We start from the raw sequence: 25,383 nt of genomic DNA on the forward strand, positions 1-25,383 counted from the left end.
GTACCACAGTGTTCCGTCCTGGGACCTCTCCTGTTTGGTATCTACTTCTCTGAAGTACAGGCCAACACAGAAGGCCTCTGGCTAACGAAGTTCGCAGATGACTGCAAACTAGGAGCCATAGTCAAGTCCCCAAATGATGTGGACATCCTGCAGAAGGACCTCGCCGAGACAGATGCCTGGTATCAGAGCCATGGCCTCAAGCTCAATGCCAAAAAATGCAGTGTCATCCCCTTTCGTAAAAACTCTGTACACATGAACTACCACATAGGCAGCAATCTACTTAACACCAAATGCGTGATAAGAGACCTTGGGACCAAGGTGGACAGTAGTCTCTCCTTTGATAGTCACATCACCACAGTAGTCAGAAGTCCTTCTACGTGGTACACCTCATTATATAAGGGTTCTCATCCAGGAAAAAAAGAGGTAATTGTTCCCCTCTACTCGACACTCATTAGACCCATTATAGAGTACAATGCCCCTTTTGGAATGTACCTCACAAGACATCTGCAGCAGCTGGAAAGGCCACAGAAATACCTCACAAAGAGGATTACTGGCCTCAAACAAATGCCCTACACTGACCGCCTCAAAAAACTCCAGCTTTACTCCGTAGCATATTGCCTACTCTGAGGTGATCTCTGCCTAACATATAAAGCTATGTCAAACCCAGAGCTGTTGGACATGCTGCACCTAAAGAAATCCCAATCCCTCCAAGCTACATGCTCTAGGGACCTAAACCTTGTCACCACAATAAAACAGGACATGCTGGAGGGATAGATTCCTGTCCCAGAAACTTTCTATACTCTGGAACAGGCTACCCATCAATGTAAAGCAAAGTTCTTCATTGACACTCTTCAAGAAAAATCTTGATGAGTGGATGGGAAATAGGAAATACACCCCGGGGATCACTTCTGTGTCTCTGCTCGACAGTGGCACAGGAAAATAACTTTCTTGGGTGGTGTAAGCCAGGGAACCTTGTTGGCTAGGCTTATGTAGACCCTTGGGCCAATAGCCTAGTACCTACCTATGAACTATAGCCTCTGTCCTCAGACGATCTAAAAGGTCCACTTGAATGTTCAAATCATTAGAGTCCTTACATATCCTTTTAACTCTATGGTATTGCCCTTCAACTATATTGGGAAAAACAAACCTGGGATGCATACCATCGAACTCCAATAGACTATTCTTCCAACAAGGTTTCCGGTATAGACTGGTAGTTATCATGCCAGAATCATTCTTGCATAAGGTGACATCTAAGAAATCCACACTAGTCATAGAAGATGTCATTGTGAATTTCAAAAAGTCAGTCATGGATTCCAGATAGTCAAACTCACACAAGTCAGTGTTCCCCATCCCAAAACAAAAGAATGTCATCAACAAACTGCCTATACAGACGGACATGTGAATAATGGGTACAAACAAACAAAAACCTCTTCTCCCAACAATATACGATTAAATTAGCGTAGGAATTTGCGCATGGGGTGCCCATAGCGACACCCCATTGCTGCAAATAAAGTCGACCATCAAACATAAAAACATTGTTGGAAAGAACCATATCCAACAGCGTACAAAGCAGTATTACATCATTGTTTCCCATTGTATCTATATCATTCAACATCTCCCTAATCGCTTCTAGGCCATACTCATTGGGTATAGATGTAAATACATTTTTTACATCAAGTGTTACCAATATACATCCAGTTGGCAAAGGTTCTCTAGTGTATACATCTAGATCATCTAACAACTGAATGGTATCCTTCAAAATAGCAGATATGCCTTTCACTATAGGTCCCATTTTTTTCTCTAAGAAAACAGACATGGTTTCAGTCACCTATCCACCACCTGCAACAATAGGCCATATAGGAAGTGAGCTCAGGGATTTATGTAGTTTCGGTAGGCACTTTATATGTGGAATAAATGGATGTTCCACACAAATAACAGTACAATTCATAATCAATTTGCCTGCACATTAATAGATCATACAAATTATCCTGGACCTGTCTAACAATATTCATGAACCATATAATATCTATAGCAACATAAGTTTCTGCATCTTGTAACAACTCATACATAGCATCCACATAATCAATATAGTTCATGAGCACAATCCCCCCACCCTTGTCCGCTGGTCTAATAGTCACATCAGCATTATTCTGTATAGACAACAAAGCCTCCCTTTGGCCAGCATTCAAATTAAAATAAGAACATCTATGCACACTTTTATTATAAAATCCCTCATATATATCCCTCTCACAGGGTTTAATGAAACAATCAACATGTGCCGGTAAAATGGGGTTATATAAACTGTTGCGTCTCAACAATCAACCATGTCCAGTACGTTCAGTAGTATCTTTCAAATCTATTAACTTCAGCGCAACACTACGCCCAAACACAGTCAAGTCTGTGAGCAAAACAGTAACATCCATACCTGTCGAAGGGACAAAAGATAACCCTTTATCCAATAAAGAGGACTCAGCGGAGGTTAAAGTATGATTAGACAATTTAAATACTACACTACTCATCTCCTGGTTCATTGATTCATGTTGCTGCCTTCCCCCGAATACTTCATCTTGCGTTGGCCTCAACTGCTTGACCTCGTTTGAGACGTTGTATGTGCCTTCACTGGCAGTGGTAAAAAATGTTCCATATTCAACAATGATAGCACTTTGGTCTTGCACCAGAGTCAGGTACAGAATGGTGCAGAGCCTGCTGATTGGGTGGAGGTGTCTGACCCTGTGTCGAAGCAGGTGAAAGATCTAAGCACTCTAACAAAGTGTTGCCATTAGCAACAGTTACTGGCTCATTCAAAACAGAAGTAAGAGCTGACGCCGGCTGAGAAACCGGTATATTATGCAAAGCACCATCCCCAACAGAGTCAGAAACCAGACTTACATTACGAGCAGTATCCACAACAACATTGGTAGTGGCATTATTCCTTGGCCATACAAAGACATTACCAAGGCTAAAATCTTTTAAAGTCATGTTGTAATTTGCGCTGCTTAGTTTGTTGTAGCCTGTTGCTATACAATGAAACATTCATGTAGGTATTTGTTAACATGTCCATATATACATCACCTTTGAAACAAAAAGACAAGTCTTTATGTAAAACCTCGACCTTTTTGGTTAACTCATCCTCAATTGGGCCAAAATACTCAATAAGCAGCTTCATATATTTATAGCCCAGTTTAATATTTAGTTGCTGCCACCTTTTTAGCAACTCGGGATGGGTATCCCCATATGTCGGCATACACAACACCCTCATCCCATGTGGAACAACATGAAAATGAATGCTGGCTTCCAGGTGCCGACGCTGCCAAACCAGCCTCTGTAACTTATACAAATCATTTTCAAGCTCTTTTAAAAGAGCACTGGACTCTTGAATATTGTCAACAGTATCTGTAGACAAGGATGCAGGCGGACACTCCAAATCCAAATTCAGTAAAGGGTTATTCTGCTGCATAAAGATATTGTTCCATTTTGTTTGTAGATCCATTCTTAAAGGATTATAATCCCACTCCAGAGACATTGTTTCAGCCATGTGGCTGCAGTAGCACCAAACAGAAATGAAGAATATGAATATAAAAGTGCAAATTGATACCCAAAGGTCCACACCAAGAAAACAAAAAATAACCAGGCAAAAACAGCAAGATAGGACCACCACGGCTCTAAAATGCAGTACTTATTCACAAAGTAAAAACAGCATAAGCGCTTTCACGTGAATAACTCGCGCTTCATCAGATCTCAACAAGAGAACACTCAACACAGTTTAAATAACAGTATATCCTGACCATTAACTAAGGTAACAAGCATCAATTAATCAATTAAAACAAAACCAATTAAAATCAATTAAAGCTAAAAGAACTTTAAAGTGCAAGGCATAGGAACCCATCAGCCAGAGGTGGGTTTCCTTATTTATTTAATTACTAGTTTGTTTATTCATTTAATCATTTAAGGAACCGTGCCTCCAGTGCAGCTTTTATACTGACACAGTTATTAAGCCCAAGATGAATATGGGTGCGTAGTCCAAGAATCCATTTCAGCTCAATGGACTCCAGATGATGCAAAATCATCCAAGGGGGTAGGACTCATCTGTCCTGCTAGAGCAACACTCTTCACAACCTCAAAGGCAGATCACTCCGGACAGAAGGAAGATAACGGAGCCGAGAAAGCAAGTTTCTGGCCCATCACCTCCCTCTGCTCCAAGAACAACCCACCTGAGGTGGAAGTAGGAGCAGAGCTGTCCATTGCAGCGGTCCTGAATGAAGAGATGATGCTGAAAACCTCAAAGCCTACTCCAACATTCCTGACCAGACAGGCATGCTTTGGTTCCAGGAGTCATCTGGTTTTGAGCATGTCGGAGCTGGTGCACTCAGGGCAGTATCCGGATCAGAAGAAAGTGCTTTCTTTGGATCTGAACCAGATGGACCTGGAATGCTCAGATATGAGGACTCTAAAACAACAGGCTGGATTACAGAAGGAGCTGTAATGGGTGGAGTAGTGGATGATTGGTCTTCCTGACCCAAGGGGGTAGGAGCTTTAAGAACTCCCATCTGAATTTGCACCTTGAGGAATTTCCTCCTCATTTTCTGCACATCTGCTTCAGTGAGACTCCTGGAGAAATGAGAAGATGCCAGGGATGGTGACTTACAGCGTCTTTCCAAAACAGGGAAGGCAGTCTGGATGGAACTGGATTCAAATAGGGTGAGTTTGTGGTCCTGGGTAGAGGCTTCGGATGCAAGACAGTAGGATCTGATGTAGATTTTGCTGGCTCAGAAGAAGGTCAGATCTTAAGTTTTGGACCCATTTCTGTATTTTTTGGAGATTCCGACGAGGAAGAGGCAGAAGACTCTGACAGTTTAGACCTTTTCAATGGGTCTTTAGCTTTCTGTCTGGGGGACTGAGCCCCAGTGATGGCTTCAGAGAAAGAGGTGGGCAGCAAATCCTTTAATATTAATTTGTTTGTCATGTCAGCAAGAGGATGAGGGCTAAACTTATTACAAATTGTGCAATATATTTTCAAATGATCTGGTCCCAAACAATATATGCAAAGAGAATGGCATCAGAGATGGACAATTTGTGCCCACACTCCTCGCATTTCTTGAATCCCGAAGGTTTTTTTTAGACAACCCAGCAACAAGATAAGAATTCAAAAATATACAACTTTCTAAAAAAAAAAACTAGGAAAGGACAGAAACGTAAAGTACCACCAATGGTACTGTAGAAATTACACCAAGTGTAACTGAAAGGAAAAAGGTAATACCAACAATGGTAAACTTAGAACAAATGAAGTGTAAAAGGGTTGGGAAGGAAACTAGACCTACCAACAATGGTAGGTAGAAAATTACACTGAGTGTACGAAAGGAACTTAGAAATACAGAAACGAAGAAATACACAAGGGAAAGGGGAAAAATACATAGAAAAAAATCAGTTCACACTCGGACTGAAGAGCTCAAGGCAACATCTAGATGCAAAAATGGCAAACGAGATCGGAGGGACAGAGATTGGTGCATTATGAGCAGAAAGGAGCTTAAGAGTTTTTTTGGAGGCCACAAGCTAGTGAAATAGGCGAGTTTGATCAGAGGATTGGATCCAAACCAATTAGGTGAGGAATGAATGAAAATTGACATAAGATCCTGCTTTTCTCTACTTGGTCTCTGCCTTAGGTCAACATCTGTAAATAATCAGTGGCTTAATATGCCTTAATGAGTTAATTAAAAAAAAAACAAATGATTACACAATACTCTCGTAGTACTACTAGCTTTAGCTAACTGAAATGTAAAACACTGTCTCATTATATGTAGATTCCTACTATTACAGTCAGACAGCAGCAAAGCCTAAATCTGTTAGTGTTCCAGCGAAGTGAGAATCTGGTTTATCAAAAGCTGTTCAAACTGCATTACCTTATAAAGGCCTGGGATACCTTCCATTCTGTAGATCTTCACCAGAGCGTCAATCATCCCTCTGTACTGCTTTTTAGAAGGATCTACGGATGCGTCATACTGTAGCACGAGGCGTGTTTTTGTCACCCAGATTGGATTTGTGATACACAGTGTCATTGCTCCTGAAATTGAATCACAAACATCATAGAATCAGCAGCAGTATGGTTAAAAAATGTCAGAGACTTTGACAAGCTATGCCTTCCTCCATCATTCCTCAACATGCCAAACTGACAACGGACTACACAAAATTTCATAAACATTTGATAAACAGCAAATACAGGAAAGCATTTCTTCACATAAAGCAGTGATATCCCCCATTCAGTCTATCAAACATAAAATAACAATTATTTTCCTTACTCATCATAGGAGCCTTGTTTAAGTGCACCTCCCCAGCCATAGTTACAACCAAGTCACACAATATAGACCATCAGGCCACCTTTAAATCTCACTGATTCCACAGTCCATAGATATTACCCTTAAGTAGACTGTGGAGGTTGGCAAAAACAGTTGCGCAAGCAACCTGGCATTAGAAGGGATGTCTGAATGCATCACTGTTGCAGTAGCCTTTACTACCGGGATTTAGCTGATGGGTGTCAAACATACATCTAGTCTAACTACCAGAGCTTTGGATCCTTCCCCCTTTGTACTGTGTACACCAAGCCTCTGATACATACACCCACCTCTGCCATGTTAGAGTTTCAGTGCCCATAACCACTGGCAAGGGCCTTTGAAGTCAGAATTTTAGGCCAAGGTAGAGAAGAAAGAGGTATAATAAACCACTGACGGCTACAGGAAAAGAAAGGGTATGAGAGATATGAGGAATGAATAATAATGCTCCCCCAAACCACTGCCCAAAGTGGCAAAGACTCAACTCCTTACTAGAAACAGAAGGTGTGGAGGGCAAGGAAAGTTTAGGTATAGCACCCCAGCCTAAAAATCCCAAAGACATAGCAGGGAAATCACAGATGATGGTGGGTGACAGGTGGTACTGCAACAGTGACCTATCTGAATTTCTGCTACTATGGTAGGTTACCTACACAATGTACTACATTCTTCATTTAGATCACACTGCAAGTAGTTTTTACTGCTTGAACAATACCCAAAACTTTTATGATGCAAGGGTGGTGGCCTGAAAACAATGGCTGGGATCCATCAAGCTCTGCAATACAGTCTTAGCAAAGCCTGCTGCAGTTCTTCAACCAATGTCCAGCCTGTAATGTTTGGAGAATGTGCGAACCACTGCCCAAGAGGCAACTTCTAAAACAAGTTTGGAGTATCAGCCCACCTTTAAAAAAAACACCATAATTGCAGTGTTCCTGGTGCTATGAGCCTCAACTTATGCCTGCCAGACATTTCCTCCATGAAAAGTGGAACTGTATGCATTAAGAGAATCATAGTGATACAGCTGGTTTGTCCACTGGTTCACCCTTCTTTTCAATACAGGAGATGAACAGTTGGTTTGTTTTCCTAATCTCCTTGGTTTTGTGAAGGTAACAGCTCATTTGTCCGAACACCGAAAACATGCAAAATTATTTTGTCGTTTTTACTTCAACAATTTTGAAAGAAGGCTGGTTATCTAAATGGTTTGGTTGAGGGAGGACTATCACTACTTTGGTCACAAAATAAGGGTTGGTTCTTGTGCTCATAAGGGTTGTAGTCCTGATACTCTATGTGAGATGATGGTGTCCAGCAGAAAAATCTTCCACATTAAGAATCTGACATGTACAGATGCAGATGGTTCAAATGGGGACTAAGTACGCTTTTCTAAAACATAAGCTAGGTCCAAGGAGGAGCAGCCCTTTTCTAAGGTGAAGGACTCATTAAAAAATAGTTTCACTGGTTTCAAACTATATAAAGGCAAATGCAAAAGTAGGCAGGCTGAAATGTCAAACATACTTTAATAGATGCATAAGCTAAACCTGTGCCAAACAGGAGGATCAGGGGTATTGCTGCTACACTTGGGTTCACCTCTCTCCACTGGAACAAAATGTAAAATTTCTTCCATTCGGGTATGTAGGATTTCCTTGCGGTTGGCCTCCAAACTTCCTTAATAACACTAGACATGTCCTTTGCATCTTGATGTATTTTAGGCACCGGTAGTCAATCAACCATCCAGTGAGCTGTAATGAGATACAGGTGCATGTCAACTTTAATAATTTTGCCTCAAACCAGCATCAGACAACTCCCCAACCTTTTCTCCTAGGTGGTCCAGGGCAGCCATATGAAACTTGGTCATAGGTATCTGTCATTTAACATCTCTGAAGTAGAGGACAGCAGACATACAATCTTTCTTCTCTAAACTGTCTAAAGCCCTGCTCTCATCATTGGGAAGAGAGAGTGTCAAAAGCAGGAACCAGCTTTTTCCACTTTCTCTGCACAGAGGGACACTACAGTTAGATAAGATACTGGATTCCTATGTAATAACATATGGGAACCTTGCATCGTGTAGAACAGGGGAGTCAAACATGTGGCCCGCCACACTCCCACATGCATCCCACGGCATAGCCACCGCTCCAGTCACAGAGTTGGCCTGCCCTCCCGTACACAGCAGGTTCACCAGCCGAGCAACCTTCCACAAAACCACAACTAATCACACACTCATCCTGTCACCGTTTCAAGCCAGTCTATGAATACATGCATTTACCCACTCACTCCGATCACTCACCCACACAGTCTTTTCAGCTTTCATACATGCATTCACTCACTCACAGTCTCTTCAGCTTTCATACATGCATTCACTCACTCTCTCTCCAATCTCTCACACACAGTCGCTTCTGCTTTCATACATTCATTCACTCACTCAGATCGTTCACCCACGCAGTCTCTTCACTGCCGTCCCTATCCCAAACATACCTCTCACCTGTCTGGAATTTCACAGAATGTCCAGATGTTTGTCTCATATTTTGGACTGTTCATCATAAAATGTGTAGCTTTCTCACAAATCATTGAGAGTTACAGTTATTCCTGTTGGGGGAGGGGCCAAAAGGCCCACAACAGGCAGTGAATGCAGCAAATCAGTGTCTCCAAAGTCACTGATGTGGGATAGTCAGAAGATATCTCACAAATTGAAATGTAGGCTTGTTTTAAAAAATAAATGGGTACTTATACTCAATGTAGTGGCCAGTCCTGTGCTTTTGATTACATTGCAGCAGGTTTTGGTTAGTGTTTTGGGTAGCTGTCACAGAGCAATCTGCCTTTGGGCAGTAGTCTTGCTTTGTCATTTGGAGTGTTAAATTGAAGACTTATAAATATATATAAAAATACTTTGAATCCCTTCATCATGTTTTCAAGGAAAAGAACAGTTAATGAAGATCGTGTGGTGCAGGAAAAGTGGAAAACCTTGTACTTTTTTGCTGAAGTAAATGGAAAACCAGCTTGTTTGATTAGCTGTGGCGAAGGCATATAACATTCGCAGGCATTACACAAGTATTCATGCTTCGGAGTATGATGAATACAGAGGAAAGATGTGTGAAGAAAAAGTTAAGGAGTTAGAACAGTCACTCAGAAAGCAGCCGTTACTGTTTAAACATGTTCATCAAGCTAGTGATGCTGTAGTTCAGGCAAGTTGTAGGACAGCACAATAAATAGTTGTGTCATTTATTTATTTATTTATTTCCAGTTTGGTGCCCGGGGAGGTCCACTGGGCTCAAAGAGCCCGTTTTCAGTGGAGGCCCGGGGAGAAAAGCTCCATAGTACAAAGTATAAACTACATAATTCAGACTACATAGTACAAAGAAAAGCTAGATAATTCAAAGTTAACAAAATACAATACACAGTAGCAAAAAGGTGCAGTAACAACTTGTAAGTTTTAAATAGCAAACTCAGAACAGTTAAACTGCAACATATACAATATATAATACATATTTACATGTTTGTAGGTTGAGAACAATAGCATAGAGTAGAATTTGTTCATAGGTTAGAAATGTCAGATAGTGATCTGAAAGTAGTTAAAGGGATAGATCCCTGGTAAGTAAGGAAAAAATGGGACTTTGAATGTGATAAAAGTGCTCATGAGTTAAGGAAGTTAGGTAGGTAGAGAGCAGTTGCACTTCCAACTACAGGAGAGGTTGGAGTGGAGCTGGGTTTTGAAGTGTTCAAAGTTTTCAGAGATTCGTAGAGATGGAGGGAGAGTTACATTTTTTGAATAAGGTAAAGGATAGAAGTAGCTGCCCAGTGGGACGGTTTGGTTTATACACAGAGATTAGGTTTTGGTGGGCAGATCTTAGGGGTCTGTAAGGGATGTATGAAGGGAAGATGTTAGCAAGTGCTGAACATGTATTAGGTTTGAAAATTAGCTTGTGGGCTGTACAGAGTTGGAGGTAGTCCAGGTAATTGGGAAGTTCTAGCCACTGCAGCTGGTGGAGAGGTATACAGTGGTGAGTAGAGTATTTGGATGAAGTTGCAAACTTTGAGATTTTATTGTAGCAGGTTTCCAGTTTAGAAGAGTTGGAGGAAGATAGATTGGTTAGTAAGGGAGCACCATACATCAGAGAGGGTAGTAAGTAGGTTGAGGCAAGGGTCTATTTAGTTGAGGGGGAGAGGAAGTGTGAGTTTCTGTACAGCATGCCAAGTTTCTGATGGGTTTTCTTAATATTTAGTTGAATATGGGTATCAAATTTTAGTTGCTCATCAATAGTAACCCCAAAAAGTTTGGCAAAAGGAACAATTTCTATAGTGGAGTTAGCATGGCTGGTAATTTTAAAGGAGGTTTTGTCAAGAGGGATAGATTTTGATGGGGAGAATAGTAGAATTTTAGATTTGTTGGATTTAAGGAGAGATGATTTTGAAGCATCCATTTCTCAGTAGTTGAGAAAGCAGATTGAGTTTTAGTTTGGAGCTCAAGGAGGGTGGAGGCAGAGCAGACTAGTGTTGCGTCATCTGCATATTGTACTATTCTGGTGTTGGGAATTGATGTGTGGAAGTCATTAGTGAAAATATTAAAGAGCATAGGGCCGAGTATGGATCCCTGGGGTACCCCAGTTGGGGTTGGAAGGAAGGCAGAGGTATCAGTTTTCCATTTCACAGCCTGGAATCTATCAGAGAGGTAGCTGCTAAACCAGGTAATGGTGTTTTGTGAAAGGTTAAGTTTAAAAAGGTGGGTAAGAAGGTGGGTATGGGAGACGGTATCAAAAGCTTTGGAGAGGTGGGGGAGGACTGTGGATACTAAATTGCCGGAGTCACAGGCATGGTTTACTATGTCTAGAAATGAAAGAAGAGCTGTTACTGTGCTATGGCCAGGACGGAACCCATGTTGTGTTGGAGTGATGAGTTGGTTATTTGTAAGGAATGGCATTAGTTGGAGGTGGATACATTTCTCAAGGATTTTTGAAATAGGAGATAGAATTGCTATGGGTCAGAAGTTGGAGTAGTTATTGTTTTTGCCTCCTTTATGGAGGGGTAGGATAAAGGCGGTAAGCCATAGTTTAGGGACATATGATTCCTGTATGTATCTGTTGATAAGTATACTAATGGGAATGGCAATGCTGTCTGCTGCTAGTTTTAGAAATATAGAGGGGATGTTGTCAGGGGCATTGGAGCAAGTCTTAAGTTTAGAGAGAAGTTTTTTTTATGTATGATGTGGGGATGGGTTTGAGATGAAAAGTAGGAGGAGTGTTTAGGATGAAAGACTGGGGAGAGGATTTGAGAGGGGGGAGGAGTTGTTGTTAGGGAAGGTTTTGGTGAGTTCTGCTATTGAGTTAGTAAAGAATGAATTGAACAGTGTAGCTATTTCTGTGTCATGTTTGCTAGTGTCGGGGCTAGGGTTGTTTTTGGTGCCCGGATTAAGAAGGGAGTTGATGGATTTCCAGAATTGTTTGGGGTTTGTGGAATGAGTAGTCTGGAGTTTGATCTAGTATAATTTTTTATCCTGTGTGATATGTTTTTTGGCTAAGTTGCGGAGTTGTTTATATTTAAGAAGGGTGTCAGGGTGCTTATTACGATGGTAGAGTTTCCATGTCCTATCCCTATGTTGCATGAGTGTTTTGGTATCTTTAGTTAACCAGGTGGCGGAATTGGTTTTTATACGATTTATTCTTGGAGGGGCTTGGGAGTTAAGGGTATCCAAGAAAGTTGAGTTTAACAATTCAATGGCATCGTCTAAAGGAACAGTTTTTAATTTGTTCCAATTTATCAGTTTGAGGGAATTGGATAAAGCTGTGGGGTTAAAGTTTGTGAGATTCTGAGTATGGATATATTGGTGTAGGTGAGGAGAGGAGGGGGTTGCTCTACGGATGAAGGCTGGCAAGTGATCACTAATGGAGTCTGGTAAGGTGCCACTGTGGGAGATTTTTATTTGGGTGGGAGACAAGGATCCAGTCAAGTATGGAGCCTGGGGGGTATTTTTATTGGGTCTGGTAATAGCATTTGTGAGTTGAGTGAAATTACATAGATTGATTGAAATGGTGGGATTATTACCAGTGATCTTGTTCCAGTCAATGTTTACATCTCCTAGGATGTATGTCTCAAGGCTGATATTAGATGAGGCCCAAAGAAGGATTTCCTCAAGTGTATTTGCATTGTTTCCAGGGGGGGATATAGAGGGCTATAACACAAATACTTTTATGGTTAATTAGTTTGAGGTTTCCTATGACAAGTTCAGCGCTGTTGAACTGAGGAATAGGATTTTGGTAGGGAGTAATGGAGAGAAGACTAGAGTAGATTAAGGCTACTCCTCCACCCTTCTTTTTTAAGTGGTCATGTCTAACAGCTTGAAACCCTGGGGGTATGATTTCAGAGTCCAAAATATTGGATTTTAGCCATGTCTTAGAGAGGGCTACTATGTCAGGTTGGGTATGGTGTAGCCAAGCGTGAAAGTGGGCTATTTTGTTTCTTAGACTTTGGGTACTGATGGTCAGGAGCTTGAGGTATTTAGGGTTGGTAATATGGGTGGTAACAGGGGAAGTTGGATTGCTGCTGCTAGTAGGTCCTGGGTTGGGGTGTAGGTCTCCTGCTAGGCATAAGTAGTCAAAGGGGAATGAGAGCAGGGGTTTGGATTTACTCCTGGAGTTTTGTGAGAGGTACAATAATGCTTTGGGAATATGATATTTCATTGAGGATAGGAGATTTACTTTGAAGAAGAGAAGTGGGTTTAGATGAACAAGAGAGGGGGATATTGAGTGAAAGTGAGATGTGGTAGAGTGATGATTAGTGTTAGGGGAGATGGTGGTGTGATGAGGGGATAGGAAAGAAGTGGGTAATTTGTAGGAGGTATAGGAGGTGGCATGGTATAGCGTTATTAGAAGTAGTATGCTGAGGGAAGGGATGAGAAGGGTGTGAAAGGGCATGGTAAGGATTTTAGATATAAATTAATAGTTGGGGATTAGGTGTTGAGGAAGTAGTTGGATGTAGGAGAGTATGATAGAGTAGGAGGGAGGTGTATAGAAGTATATACAGTGCTTTAAGGTTTGGGAAGGGGGAGGGGTGAGAAAGTATTGGTGGATGGGAGGGGAGGGGATAGTGAGGAGATGCGAGTGGATTGGATGGGAAAAGTGGGAGGGGACTTATGGCTAGAATAAGTGGAGGAGCACTGGGGGTGGGTGGGAATTGGGGGTAGGGTAGGGGAGCGGAGTGAACCTGCACGGCGAACGGAGCGGGTTAGAACAGGTAAAAGAAGAAATTCCAGAGACAATCAGTGAGCAGCAGACTCTTGAGGAGCCCTTGGAAGTTCCAGGAGAGTGCGGTATGATAGCTCAGCTGTACAATTGTTAAGGGATAGTACAGAGGAAATAGGAGGACAGTAGATAAGTAGCAAGGGACAACCTTAGGAGCAGTCTAGTACAGCAAGGTAAGTAAAAGGCAGTCTGGAATCCAATACAGGGGAGTAGGGAAAATAGATGATCACACAGGCCGAGATTAGGGTGCCACCTAGTGGCCAACAGGTATAATACAGCAAAGCCCTGTGATATAGAGATAGCAAGAACAGATGACTCAAGTAATAGATCCTAAGGAGGGTAGAGTAGTTACCTGTCAGGTAGGGAAGGATTTGGCTGCTGGGTACCTGCCTCAGTGGCATGATTACATACACCAGTAGGTTAGAGAAAAATGCAGTTTAACAGTAGTTCTAGGGTAAAAACGTACTTCCTTATTTCCTTTGGTAACAGGGAATTTAAAATAGGACAGTAGGTTTCTTTAGGCAGAAGATGAGCTGGCTGAGTCCAAGAGTAAGGGGTCCTTATTGAGCAGGCAGGAAAAGATTCCCAAGTCTCTATGCAGGAATGGAGGCTGAAAGCTTGTGCAACACATTGGGTAATGAATATAAGTGTTAAGAATATGCCTATTAACACCTTCATTCTCAATAAAGAGTTTTGCATGGAGTCCAAATAACAGTTCACCAAGCTGGTTGCAATTCAGTATTTTAATTATTTTCAACTGCTCAGAATCTTCTCAATATCTAAAATATGTACTTGTCACCAGTTTATATATGGTCTACATACACATATGCAGTTATCAGATGACTTCAGTAGCCTCCCAGCAATTAAAACATCAGTAATGTGTGACTTCATGAGTGACTAAACACCTGTAATAACCAGCTGCCATTAAGTATACATGTGCTGTGGTCGCAGTCTTCTTCTGCAAAGAGTATGCCTTTCAAATAATCATCTCAAAAGCTTACACAGTACCCACGGAACAAAACACGGCAATTATTCATAGCATACAGTGCAACAGGATCATTTGGCTCATCAAAGCCTTTTTCGGAGGGGTACTATATAAAGAAATATACGCTGGTGGCCCCAGAAGATAGCTGCCCTGAAAAACATCAAGTATTTGCAAACATAAGCCTTTCAAGAAATACAGTTGCAGATAAGATTTTCTGATAATTCATCAATTCTAACAGTCAACTCAATGAAAAAGTTGCTAACTTTGTAGCATTTTCTGTAGCAACTGATGAATGTACAGATGTAAGTGACACAGCACAATCTGCAGTTTATATATATGTGGTGTAGATGACAATATACAGGTAACTGAAGAATTTGTGGAATTGGTACCAACAAAGGAAACAACGGGTGATGACACATTTGTGAGTTTGGTAAGTGCACTAGATAAAATAGGTACAGACTAGACACAAACTTTGAGTCTGGCTACAGATGGAGCACCTCAAACAGTTGGTAGAAATGCTGGTGTGGCAACAAAGTTAAAGGAAAAATTACTAGCTATGAACTCAGACCATTAAAATTCATAATGTCCACTGCATAATTCAAAGAGAAGTGCTTTGTAGTAAAACATTAAAGATGGATCAGGTCATGGATGTTGTTATTAAGGCAGTGAACTTCATACATGTGAGAAGTATGAACCACAGACAGTTCAACAGCTTATAGGAGGAAATTCACACTCACAGTCTGCCGTATCACACTGATGTTCGTTGGATAAGCCGAGGAGTTGTGCTGAAGCGCTTTTATGAATTAAGAAGTGAAATACAGAGGTTTATGCATGAGAAAGGAAGGTATGTGCAAGAACTGAAAAGACAATGAATGGGTTCAAGATCTAGCTATCATGGCAGATATAACAGTACACTTGCATTACCTGAATACAAGGCTGCAAGGTCACAATAAACTGGTGACAGATTTATAAGACTCTATTCGTGCCTTTGAGTTGAAGCTTAAACTTTTTGAATGCCAACTAGCAGCAAGTAATAATGCACACTTTCCAACTCTGAAGTCCCTGCAAGATGCACCTGGTTTGGGGATATCAACAGCAAAATGTACTGCAACAAGATTTCCAAGTTAGTGAGCGAGTTCGGAGAAAGATTTGTAGACTTTAAAAACCTTGAAAATTATTTTTCTGTTTTCCGCCACCCTTTCTCTGTTAGTGCTGATGAGGTACCAGAACAGTTTTGGTTAGAACTAATTGAGCTCCAGTGTAATTCTGAGTTGAAGGATAAGTACACTGGGCTAATGTATCCCCAAATTAAATGTTTAGCATTAAAGATCATGTCAATGTTCAGCAGTACCTATGTCTGTGAACACCTCTTTTCTGTGATGAACTTTAACAAGTCTCGACTCCGATCTCAACTTACTGATGAACATCCTAACTCAACAGTGAAAGTAGCTACTGCTCAATCCTTAGTGCCAAACAATGTACTTGTACAGGCCAAGAGATGCCAAGTTTCTGGGAGCAGTAGTACCAGGAATTAAGGTAAATAGCTTGATTTTCTTGGATAAATTAACCTTTCTATATTATTATTATTATTATTATCATCATTACTATTATCATCATCATCATCACTATTATTACATTACTCCCCTAATAAGTGGTCTTGATCCGATAATTACCTGGCCTGCATACTGTATACTTTGATGAAATGTAGCCCACTGGGGTAAATGAGTTTGACAACCCTGGTGTAGAGCCTATGTGGTTTCTTTGTTGCATGAAGCAGACAAACAAGTTACTGGGAGGCCACCAAGAAAGCATCCCCCACACTCATAAAACAAGAGGAACAGCCAGAGTTTTTGGTGCATCCAGATCCAATAACTGAATTCTTTCAGTCTTTGATGCCTCACTACTTTCCCATTTGAAAAAAAATATTTAATCTTGCAAAGGGTTTCTCTAAACAGATCTCTTCACAAGGGGAATCAGAGGAGGTAATGTCAGAATCAAAGCCAAGAGGAAGATATCCGAAAGGAATAATCCAGTTATTCTCCTTAAATTTCATGGGACTTGTCTGTCCAAGCAGAAGGGAGACTCTCCTTCCTTTTGGGGGCACCTGACACCAAAGGTTCACTGCCTGGCTGCAGGGCATGGAAAAGCTTGAGCAGACCTTGGGCCAGGATGAACTACTGTTCAAGAGAAACTTGGGAAGAACAGAAAGACATACTGGGTGCCTACACAGAGGGCATCTGTTGGAAAGCAAGGGTGTAGAAATGTGTTTAATTGTACGAGTCTTTTTCATGGGACATCAGCTCAAAATCCTGGTTTCCGCATTAGAAAGCTGGCCTTCCACACCATACTCTTTGATTTCATATCAAAAATCATTGACATCCAGGTGTCCAAGGAGGAACCCTAAAGGGCTGATCCAGTCAGATGTGCTTGACTCCTCAAACATAGCAGCCTCTTGAGGGGCATCAGAGGTCTGAGGAAGTGTAGGTGTCTGGGCCAGGGTTTGCAAAAGTACTTCACCTGTAGTGGCACCCTCAAATTGATCGGGAAGAGTAAATGTCTACATTGCATCACCTGCATCCCCTTTCCAAATCCTTTCATTTCTTTTTGAAGAGAGGAGGAAGATGACCCAGAGGTTACCATGGCAAATTGGGCTAAAGTCTCAAGTCTGTTCCACTCATGGGAGAGCTGAACAGAATAAAACCTACAGTGTATAGGATGCCAAATTATGGAATGCAATTCCATCATAAACAAGAAATGAAACCAATCATAAAACATTTGTCAGTAACTCAAAACTGCAGCACCCAACACTATATACAGCCTTCACCTTATATCATACACAAAACTCTTCTTGCCAACTCAGTTATTATCTAACATGCATTGATGACACCCATGAACATGATACTGCATACATCCCTTTTTCCTTCACTTTCCAAACACATATGTATCTCTATTACCTCATTATTTTTAATATACTGTTTATCATAACCACCTTCACTCTATTTTAATCTAATTATACTTTTTATCTGTAGCCCCACCCTATACAGGCATTCCTATTACTTTCTTCTCTCCACCAGTGCTATTATACACATCATCTCCTCACTTACTCTTTTCCTGCCATCCTTTGCTTATATTACTCCTACATTCCTGTTGTTATTCCTTCCTTTCAAATTGTGCATTCATTTACCTTTTCTAAATTACGTTTCGCCTCTATCTTCTAATTATTATTTCTACATGCAAATCAACTCATTAATACAAAATAATGTGAAAGCTTCATGTTAACTCTAAATCAGAGTTTGTCTAGTTAGATTTTGTCTTAATATACAGTGCTTACAAATGTTTTCACCTTAAAAATTATTCTTGTGGATAACTACTTCTAATGAATGCGGAGCTTTTCTTCAGTTAGACCATCTGTGTCAAAAAGTATTAGTTAGCAAGTAAGTGTAAGTAAATCAATACTCTTAATGGTTTTAGAGGTGGAAGCCTGGCAGATATCACACTGTTGAATGTTGTGGTCCACCCCCAAGCAAAAAAACACTGACTATGGCAATCATTAAGCCAGATTGGTCTTGAGCCACATCTTCCCTTTCTGGCACAAGAAGCAAACCAACTGAAAGGACAAAATTTTAATACAAGAATAGCAAGTACCCAACAGAAAAAGGTTCCCCAATGGACACTGTTCACAATGTTGACTACAAAGGATATGCCAGAATTTATTAAATGCTGTGAGAAGGTTCTAAAATGGCATAGGCGTATGCACATCTTATACCAATTCATCTTGTTGCACCAGTAGCAGAGTTTATACCATGCAAACGGAAAGATCCTGGGCTGGACATACAGTGACATCTATCAGCTAAGTACCAGTAGTAAGGACTACTGCAGCAGTGACCCAAGTGAAGAATAATCTTCCTGGCTGCTGCCATCATGGCCAATCATAACCAATTCGGGTCTCTCCCGAACAATGGCTGAGAAAAATTTTTACATCTCCCACCATCAAGTGAACAGTCTGCTGTATGCATGAGCAAAATTAATGTCACATAAGTATACTGCGTGGTTGGGAATTAAACCTAAAAAAAAAAAAAAAAAAAAACTTTAGTTAAGATGGCCCAGTTTCCCATTTACATTTTTATTAGATTTACATTATGTAACAAACAAGCAAAAAAGTTAGATGCAAAAACATACATACTAGTAATGAACAAAGGCATTCTTACCATAATTCAAAAAGGAAATATCCACTATAACTGTAATCCGCTACACACAGTACAGACAGATCTCAACAATTTTGCACCATATAGCCTTCTGCTCAAACAATCTGTTCATCTTCTGACTCCGCTTAAAGAGCTTAACATATTTGCAGATTACATTACTATAGTAATCTGCTGATAAATATTAGGGTTTCATAACAACATGTAATAACAGATTACAATCTACTGTTTTAAAAATGCAAGCGCTAGCTAACACCCAGCTCAGCCCAATAAATCCCAACTAATCAGCAGAAGTCGCAAGCAAACTTATTTAAGAAGTTAAAAATAAATCTTTAAGTACTTTAGAAATGAAAGAGAAAAAAAGCAAGTAAAGGACAGTAACATTTAATGTAGGAAAAAGCAATATTTATAAATCTTGAATACACACATAACATATTAAGCCTTTTTCCATATTTTTCTTCAGCAAGACCATGATTTATTTAGCAAGACTACAATCCTAAACCAAACAGCTTGCACAAGTACATATTTTTCAGTATCTATGAGGGCTACAATCACCAGCTTGGAATGCTAAGCCCAAACTCCCCCCGTCCCTCAGCCACTGTTGTGCAAGACTCAGGCTGCATTGAAGCAATATGGCCAGCCGGGACAGCCACCATTTCCCTCTCTCCAAGATGGTATAAGCTGCTCACTTTAAATTGGTTTTGTCCAGTCCCTTCCTGTCCACAAGCTGATAGATTCAGCTTTGACTGCCTGGGTCATGATCAGGAATTCATTCCTCTATGCACTGCTGCTTTTTCTCTGCTACTGTATACCTGTCATTCATGTCCCAGGCCTGGAGGCAAAACACATGTAGCAGGCAAAATATACAGACAACCTACCCAAGCAAAAAATAACTAACTAACTAACTAACTAACTAAATAAATAAATAAAGTAAGTAAAGTACATAGGGACGGCATTAAAATACAGCAGTTATGAATAAATTTGTACCTAAACTTGAGAAATGATAACATTAAAGGGATATTTCAGATTATATCGAATCAGGGAAGTGATGGAAGAAGAAACACAGTAAAAGCAAGAAGAAAACTGCAATATGTAACAGCAATGCTAACTGTAATCCATAAAGTATTTTCCTGGAAAAAAAAAAAACAAACAAACAGAAAAACGGAAACTGCAGCCAAGTACTAGGTTTAATTCTGTGGAATCCAGCCCCACAAGATACAAACAGAAGAATCTAGATCAGGACATAGCTATTAAAACTACTTCAGGTCTGTATAAAAAGACATATAACGACAAAGTTTAACATGCAAAGCCTAGAAAAATGGAGGTGGGGAACAATAAAATGTTTAAATACAGCAAAGGAATCTGCAAGATTATGAGGATATCACCTTCCATAAGAAATACAGTGTGCAAGATTAAGATGAAACTAACTTAATATAACATCTGGGACACCCTTCCCAGTCTGGTGTTTACTCTACTTAATACAGAGAGAACATTTGAGAAGGCCAACCCACTTAAGTTCTTAACCTTAAATTTTTCTTCTGCTCCTTCTACATCCTTCCTTGCACTTTACTGAAAAAAAAATTGCATTAATTTTGCTTTTCCCTCTTCTTAAAAGTACTCAATTGTATTTATTCTGCTCCATTTATTACTGCTTGGTAGTATCCTGATTAAATTGTAACTGTTATTCTAAGCCTTTTGGTTTAAGCACTTGGGCTCCAGACCAGTTGTTTTACATTAAGGTTGTGGTCTGCACTGTTGTGGCAGGACAGGTAGCTTACATCCTTCTAAGTTTTGAATTGCTGATTGAAGGCTCAGTGTCTATTATTCTAAAAGCGTTTTAGTTCTGGTTAAAGCACTTTGGCTTCAGGCCAGTTATTTTTCATTACGAAGATTTGTGGTCTGCACTCTTGTGGGAGGAGAGGCTAAATTCTGCCCTTCTGAGCCGGGAATTTCTGGTTAAAGGCTTATTGTGCCTGCTTATTTGAACTATTTCTTTCTGAAATTGGTGCACCTTGTTTGCTGTAGCATAGACTAGATTCAGGCATCCTGAATCTAGCTTTGTTTGTATAATTTGAGCACTAATCCAGGCCATCTTTTTTGGAGAAGGTTCCCCTGCACCCTAGTGGCAGGAGTGTGCAGTTAGAACTTGTCTGATTGAAGACTACTGGAACAGGGCTCAGTTTTGAGCTTTTTTACAAGTTAATTGGGTAATTTGTTTAAATCAGTTTGTTCACTTTATATTGTTACATGAAAAATTGCACTTTATTCATCTGCTTTTATTATATTGGTGTTTCTTCCTACTTTATTATTTTATTCTGCTTTTGCTGCTTGTTCTTAAAAATACTTAATTGCATTTATTCTGCTGCATTTATTACAGCTTGCTAGTATCCCGATTAAACTGTAACTGTTGTTCTAAGCCTTTGGTTAAAGCACTTGGCCTTCAGACCAGTTGTTTTACATTAAGAAGGTTTGTGGTCTGCACTGTTGTGGCAGGACAGGTAGCTTACATCCTTCTAAGTTGGGAGTTGCTGATTGAAGGCCTAGTGTCTGTTTTTTAAAAGTGTATTAGTTCTGGTTTAAGCACTTGGGCTTCGGGCCAGTTATTTTACATTAAGAAGGTGTGGTCTGCACTCGTGGGAGGAGAGGGTAGATTCTGCCCTTCTGAGCTGGGAGTTCCTGGTTAAAGGCTTATTGTACCTGCTTATTTGAAACAGTTTCTTTCTAAAATTGGTACACTTTGTTTGCTTTACCATAGACTAAATTCAGACCTGCTGAATCTAGCTTTGTTTGTATAACTTGAGCACTAATCCAGGCCATCTTTTTTTGGAGAAGGTTCCCCTGCACCCTAGAGGCAGGAGTGTGCAGTTAGAACTTGTCTGATCGAAGACTGCTGGAACGGGGCTCAGTGTTTAGCTTTTTATTGGTTAATTTGTTTAAATCAGTTTGCTCATTTGCTACTGTTGTTGCTGTTGTGTCTTTCGGGTTTTCCCGGTTAGGGGTCGCCACAGCGGAACTCCAGTCCGCTAATGAGTGGCAGTTGATTTTTACGTGCCGAGTTGCCAGCCGTAACGCACAACCTTCAACGAAGGTACGCCCATTCACGCATGTCTCCACACAGAAGGCGCTCTAGCTGAGAGTCGAACCGGTCAGCGTCTTACTGTGAGGTCACAACGCTAGCGCAGCACCACCACCTACTGTTATATTTTTAAAAAATTTAAATACACTTTATGCATCGCTACTTAGCTAGGGTTAAACTATGCAAGGCGCCATAAAGTCTGCTCTTCAAATTTTCCCTTAGAACTAACCAGTTTTTTTTAGTTTTAGCACTCAAATCTGTTTCTTTGAGCTCAGCACTTGTTCAGAACTCGTTGTAAGCACTAAATATGCTACAAATTACTACAGCACTCACTTTCCTCACTTGTCTAGAGGAAAATCAGTTTTTAGTACTTATTAAATAAACACCTATCCAAGCATGTCTAAGGGTCAGCTCCCGGTGTTTTCTCCTGTCTACCTGATGAATCTGGGCATCTTTGTGTACATGAGGCAATTGCTGCATTGCCCTGACAACCCTCTCCTCCTACCACCCAACACTACAACCTGTGAGAGATGCACTTATATAGCCAAACTGGAAGCAAAGATCTGTTCACCCAAGACTTGACTAGACAGTCAATAGAAGAAGGTAAACATCTGCACCACACCACACTTATCACATAGTCCCTCAAAACCTACACCACCAAAACACACACACACAAACACGAAACACACACCTACATTCGCGGAGGTTCTCAATAAAAATCTGTTCAAGCAACAGAGACCTCCAAAGCAGATACGCAAGCAACCTCCACCCCCCCCAACACAACCCAAATGACACACAGCCCACAAACTCATTGTACCACTCAACCACAGCCCATAAGGCATAACAACATTCCCAACACTTTAGTTGTAGGTGACTCTATAGTCTGGCACAGTTATGTTCCACTCACCAGGCTAAACAAGGAGAAAGTTACTGTCAGCTGCCTGTCGGGTGCCACGATCCGCCACATAATGCACGCCCTCAGATCACTCTACAAGTACAAATATGACTCTGACACTGTCCATGCTGGTGTGAATGACTTGAGACTTACCTCCCTGGACTACATGAAGAGAGATATGGAGGAGCTTTCCGATCTTGTAGCCCAGGCAGGTATGACCCAGCCCTGAGTAGCATCCTGCCATCACCCAGAATGATACCACAGTACAAGGACAAAATGATTGACTTCAACAATTGGCTAAGCTTCTGGTGTCATTCTAAAGGGATCCAGTATCTGTCTGCCTAGGATGACATGATCAACAGATCACAATGCTTTGCCAAAGAAGGCCTGCACCTGTCACCCTTGGGATTCCGGAAACTGGCTAAGGCTCTTACCACGCCTATAGTGCCTTTTTTAGGCAAGGTTCAAATGACAAATTCACCACCGTAACAGGTACAAGCAAACAAAATCTGAGGGTAATGCTACTCAGTGCTAGAAGTCTAAACCTCAAAATGCATTCACTCGAGGTACTGCTTAAAATGGAGAACATCAACATCTGTGCAGTGACAGAGACCTGGTTCAAGGCTCCAGAGAGCACCCCTGCATTACCAGGCTATAATTCATACCACACCTTTCGGACACCTAACCTGGACCAAAACACTACAGGCGGAGGCGTGTCCATATTCATTAAGGATCTCCACACCTCCAGGCCAGTTGCTCGACATAATGAATCCGAGATTATCCAAGTGCAACTAACTCTGGGCAAGACTGCAATCCCAACTGTAACTTGCTACAGATTCCCCACCATGCCCCAGTATTCCCACTCCTCATTTCTTGATACACTGGAAAATATTAGGGTACAACCCAACACCCTAATGATGGGTGATTTCAACTACCCCACCATTAACTGTGAAAACTACTTATGTACCAACTCTTTTGCTCAACGTTTTCTGGAATTCATAAATTCCAATACCTTCGATCAACTTATCCACACCCCCACCAGGGGCAACAATATCCTAGACCTGGTCATTACCAACATGGGCGACCAGTGTTCCACACCAGAGGTCAATTTCTCATTGGTCAGATCAGACTACAAGCTAATCACCCTAGACTTCCATATCACCGCCCCCACCCCATTAGGGAAACCATCATAAAAAATTTCTCCAAAGCCAACTTCACGCTTCTTAAGACAGAAGTGGCAAACTTCATGACACCCATCAAGACTGACACTAGAGGTACGACTGCCGAATCCTACACAAATGCACTTTATAAGCAATTACACGAGTGCATGGATCGTGCTATCCCTAACAGAACTAAGATGCTATCCTCCAAAAACAGGAAGCCAATCTGGTGGTCCCCTGCCATAAACAAACTCTACTTCAGAAGAAAGAAACTGTTGCAAAAAAAGAGTAAAATCCCATGATTGGAGGAACTCCCTAGTCAGCCTCAGTAAGAAGCTGAGATCCCTCATAAAATCCTCCAAAGCTAGTTACGAAAACAAAATCGCCACTGATTCTAAAGACAACCACAAAGCATTCCACAGTTATGTCAAGAATCTCAATGGCAACACTCAGATCTGCTCTGAGTTACAGCACAATGGCACTAAATATACAGAACCAACTGATATTGCCAACATCTTGGCAGATAGGTTCAGTGCTAACTTTACCCCCCTCTCACCCCCTAAAGGGCCCATCTCTATACCGGAAAAATGCAAAGTTCCTGTAACCACGGCTGCCCAGATAAAAATCACACTCTCCAAAGCGAAGAACACAGCATCCATGGGACCTGACAACATCCAGGCTGCATTCTACATGAACTACAGAATGAACCGGCATCCCCACCTAAGCACCATGTTCAATCATAGCCGCACCTCTGGTTTTGTGCCAACTGAATAGCGCAGTGACAGTTATCCCAATCCACAAAGGGGGAGCCACCATGGACCCCAGGAACTATTGCCCCATTAGCCTAACTTGCCTGGTCTGCAAGGCCATGGAACATATCATCATGGACAAAGACATTGGTAATCTCCAAACTCTGGACCCCACCCAGTTCGGGTTTCTAAAAGGCAGATCATGTCTCCTAAACCTGATAAACTTCTTTGAAGCAGTCACCAAAGCCGTAGACGAGGGTAAGGTGGTTCACACAGCCTATCTAGATCTCGCCAAGGCTTTTGACACCATCCCCCACTCTGGAATTATAGATAAACTCACTAAACTAGGTCACAAGATGGGTTGCCAACTGGCTCACTGAGAGAGAAACCACACCGTGAAAGTGGCGGACTCCAAGTTAGACTTCAGACCAGTGACAAGTGGAGTACCACAGGGTTCAGTCCTGGGTCCTCTCCTGTTTGGTATCTACTTTTCTGAAGTACAGGCTAACATAGAAGGTCTTTGGCTAATGAAGTTCACAGATGACTGCAAACGTGGAGCCATAATCGAAACTCCTAACGATGTGGACATCCTACAAAAGGGCCTCATTAAGACAGATGCCTGGTGTCAAAGCCATGGCCTCAAGCTCAATGCCAAAAAGTGCAAGGTCATCCCTTTTGGTAAAAACTCTGTACCCATGAGCTACCACATAGGTGGTAGTCTACTTAATGCCAAAAGTGTGATAAGAGACCTTGGGACACAGGTAGACAGT

At 41.2% G+C, this 25,383-nt stretch overlaps 1 protein-coding gene across 1 annotated transcript in view; it reads right to left on the minus strand.

Moving 5' to 3' along the window:
• The window catches only part of SLC25A32 (solute carrier family 25 member 32), a 334,318-nt gene that overhangs the window by 191,153 nt on the left and 117,782 nt on the right, over nucleotides 1-25,383 (minus strand). Inside the window, exon 4 of the mRNA XM_044065682.1 lies at nucleotides 5,898-6,058. Coding sequence (XP_043921617.1) covers nucleotides 5,898-6,058 — 161 coding nt within the window. The remainder of the gene's footprint in view (nucleotides 1-5,897; nucleotides 6,059-25,383) is intronic.

The sequence above is a fragment of the Protopterus annectens genome, chromosome 3.part0 (assembly GCF_019279795.1).
Source record: "Protopterus annectens isolate FY-2018-M chromosome 3.part0, PAN1.0, whole genome shotgun sequence".
Lineage (NCBI taxonomy): Eukaryota > Metazoa > Chordata > Ceratodontiformes > Protopteridae > Protopterus > Protopterus annectens.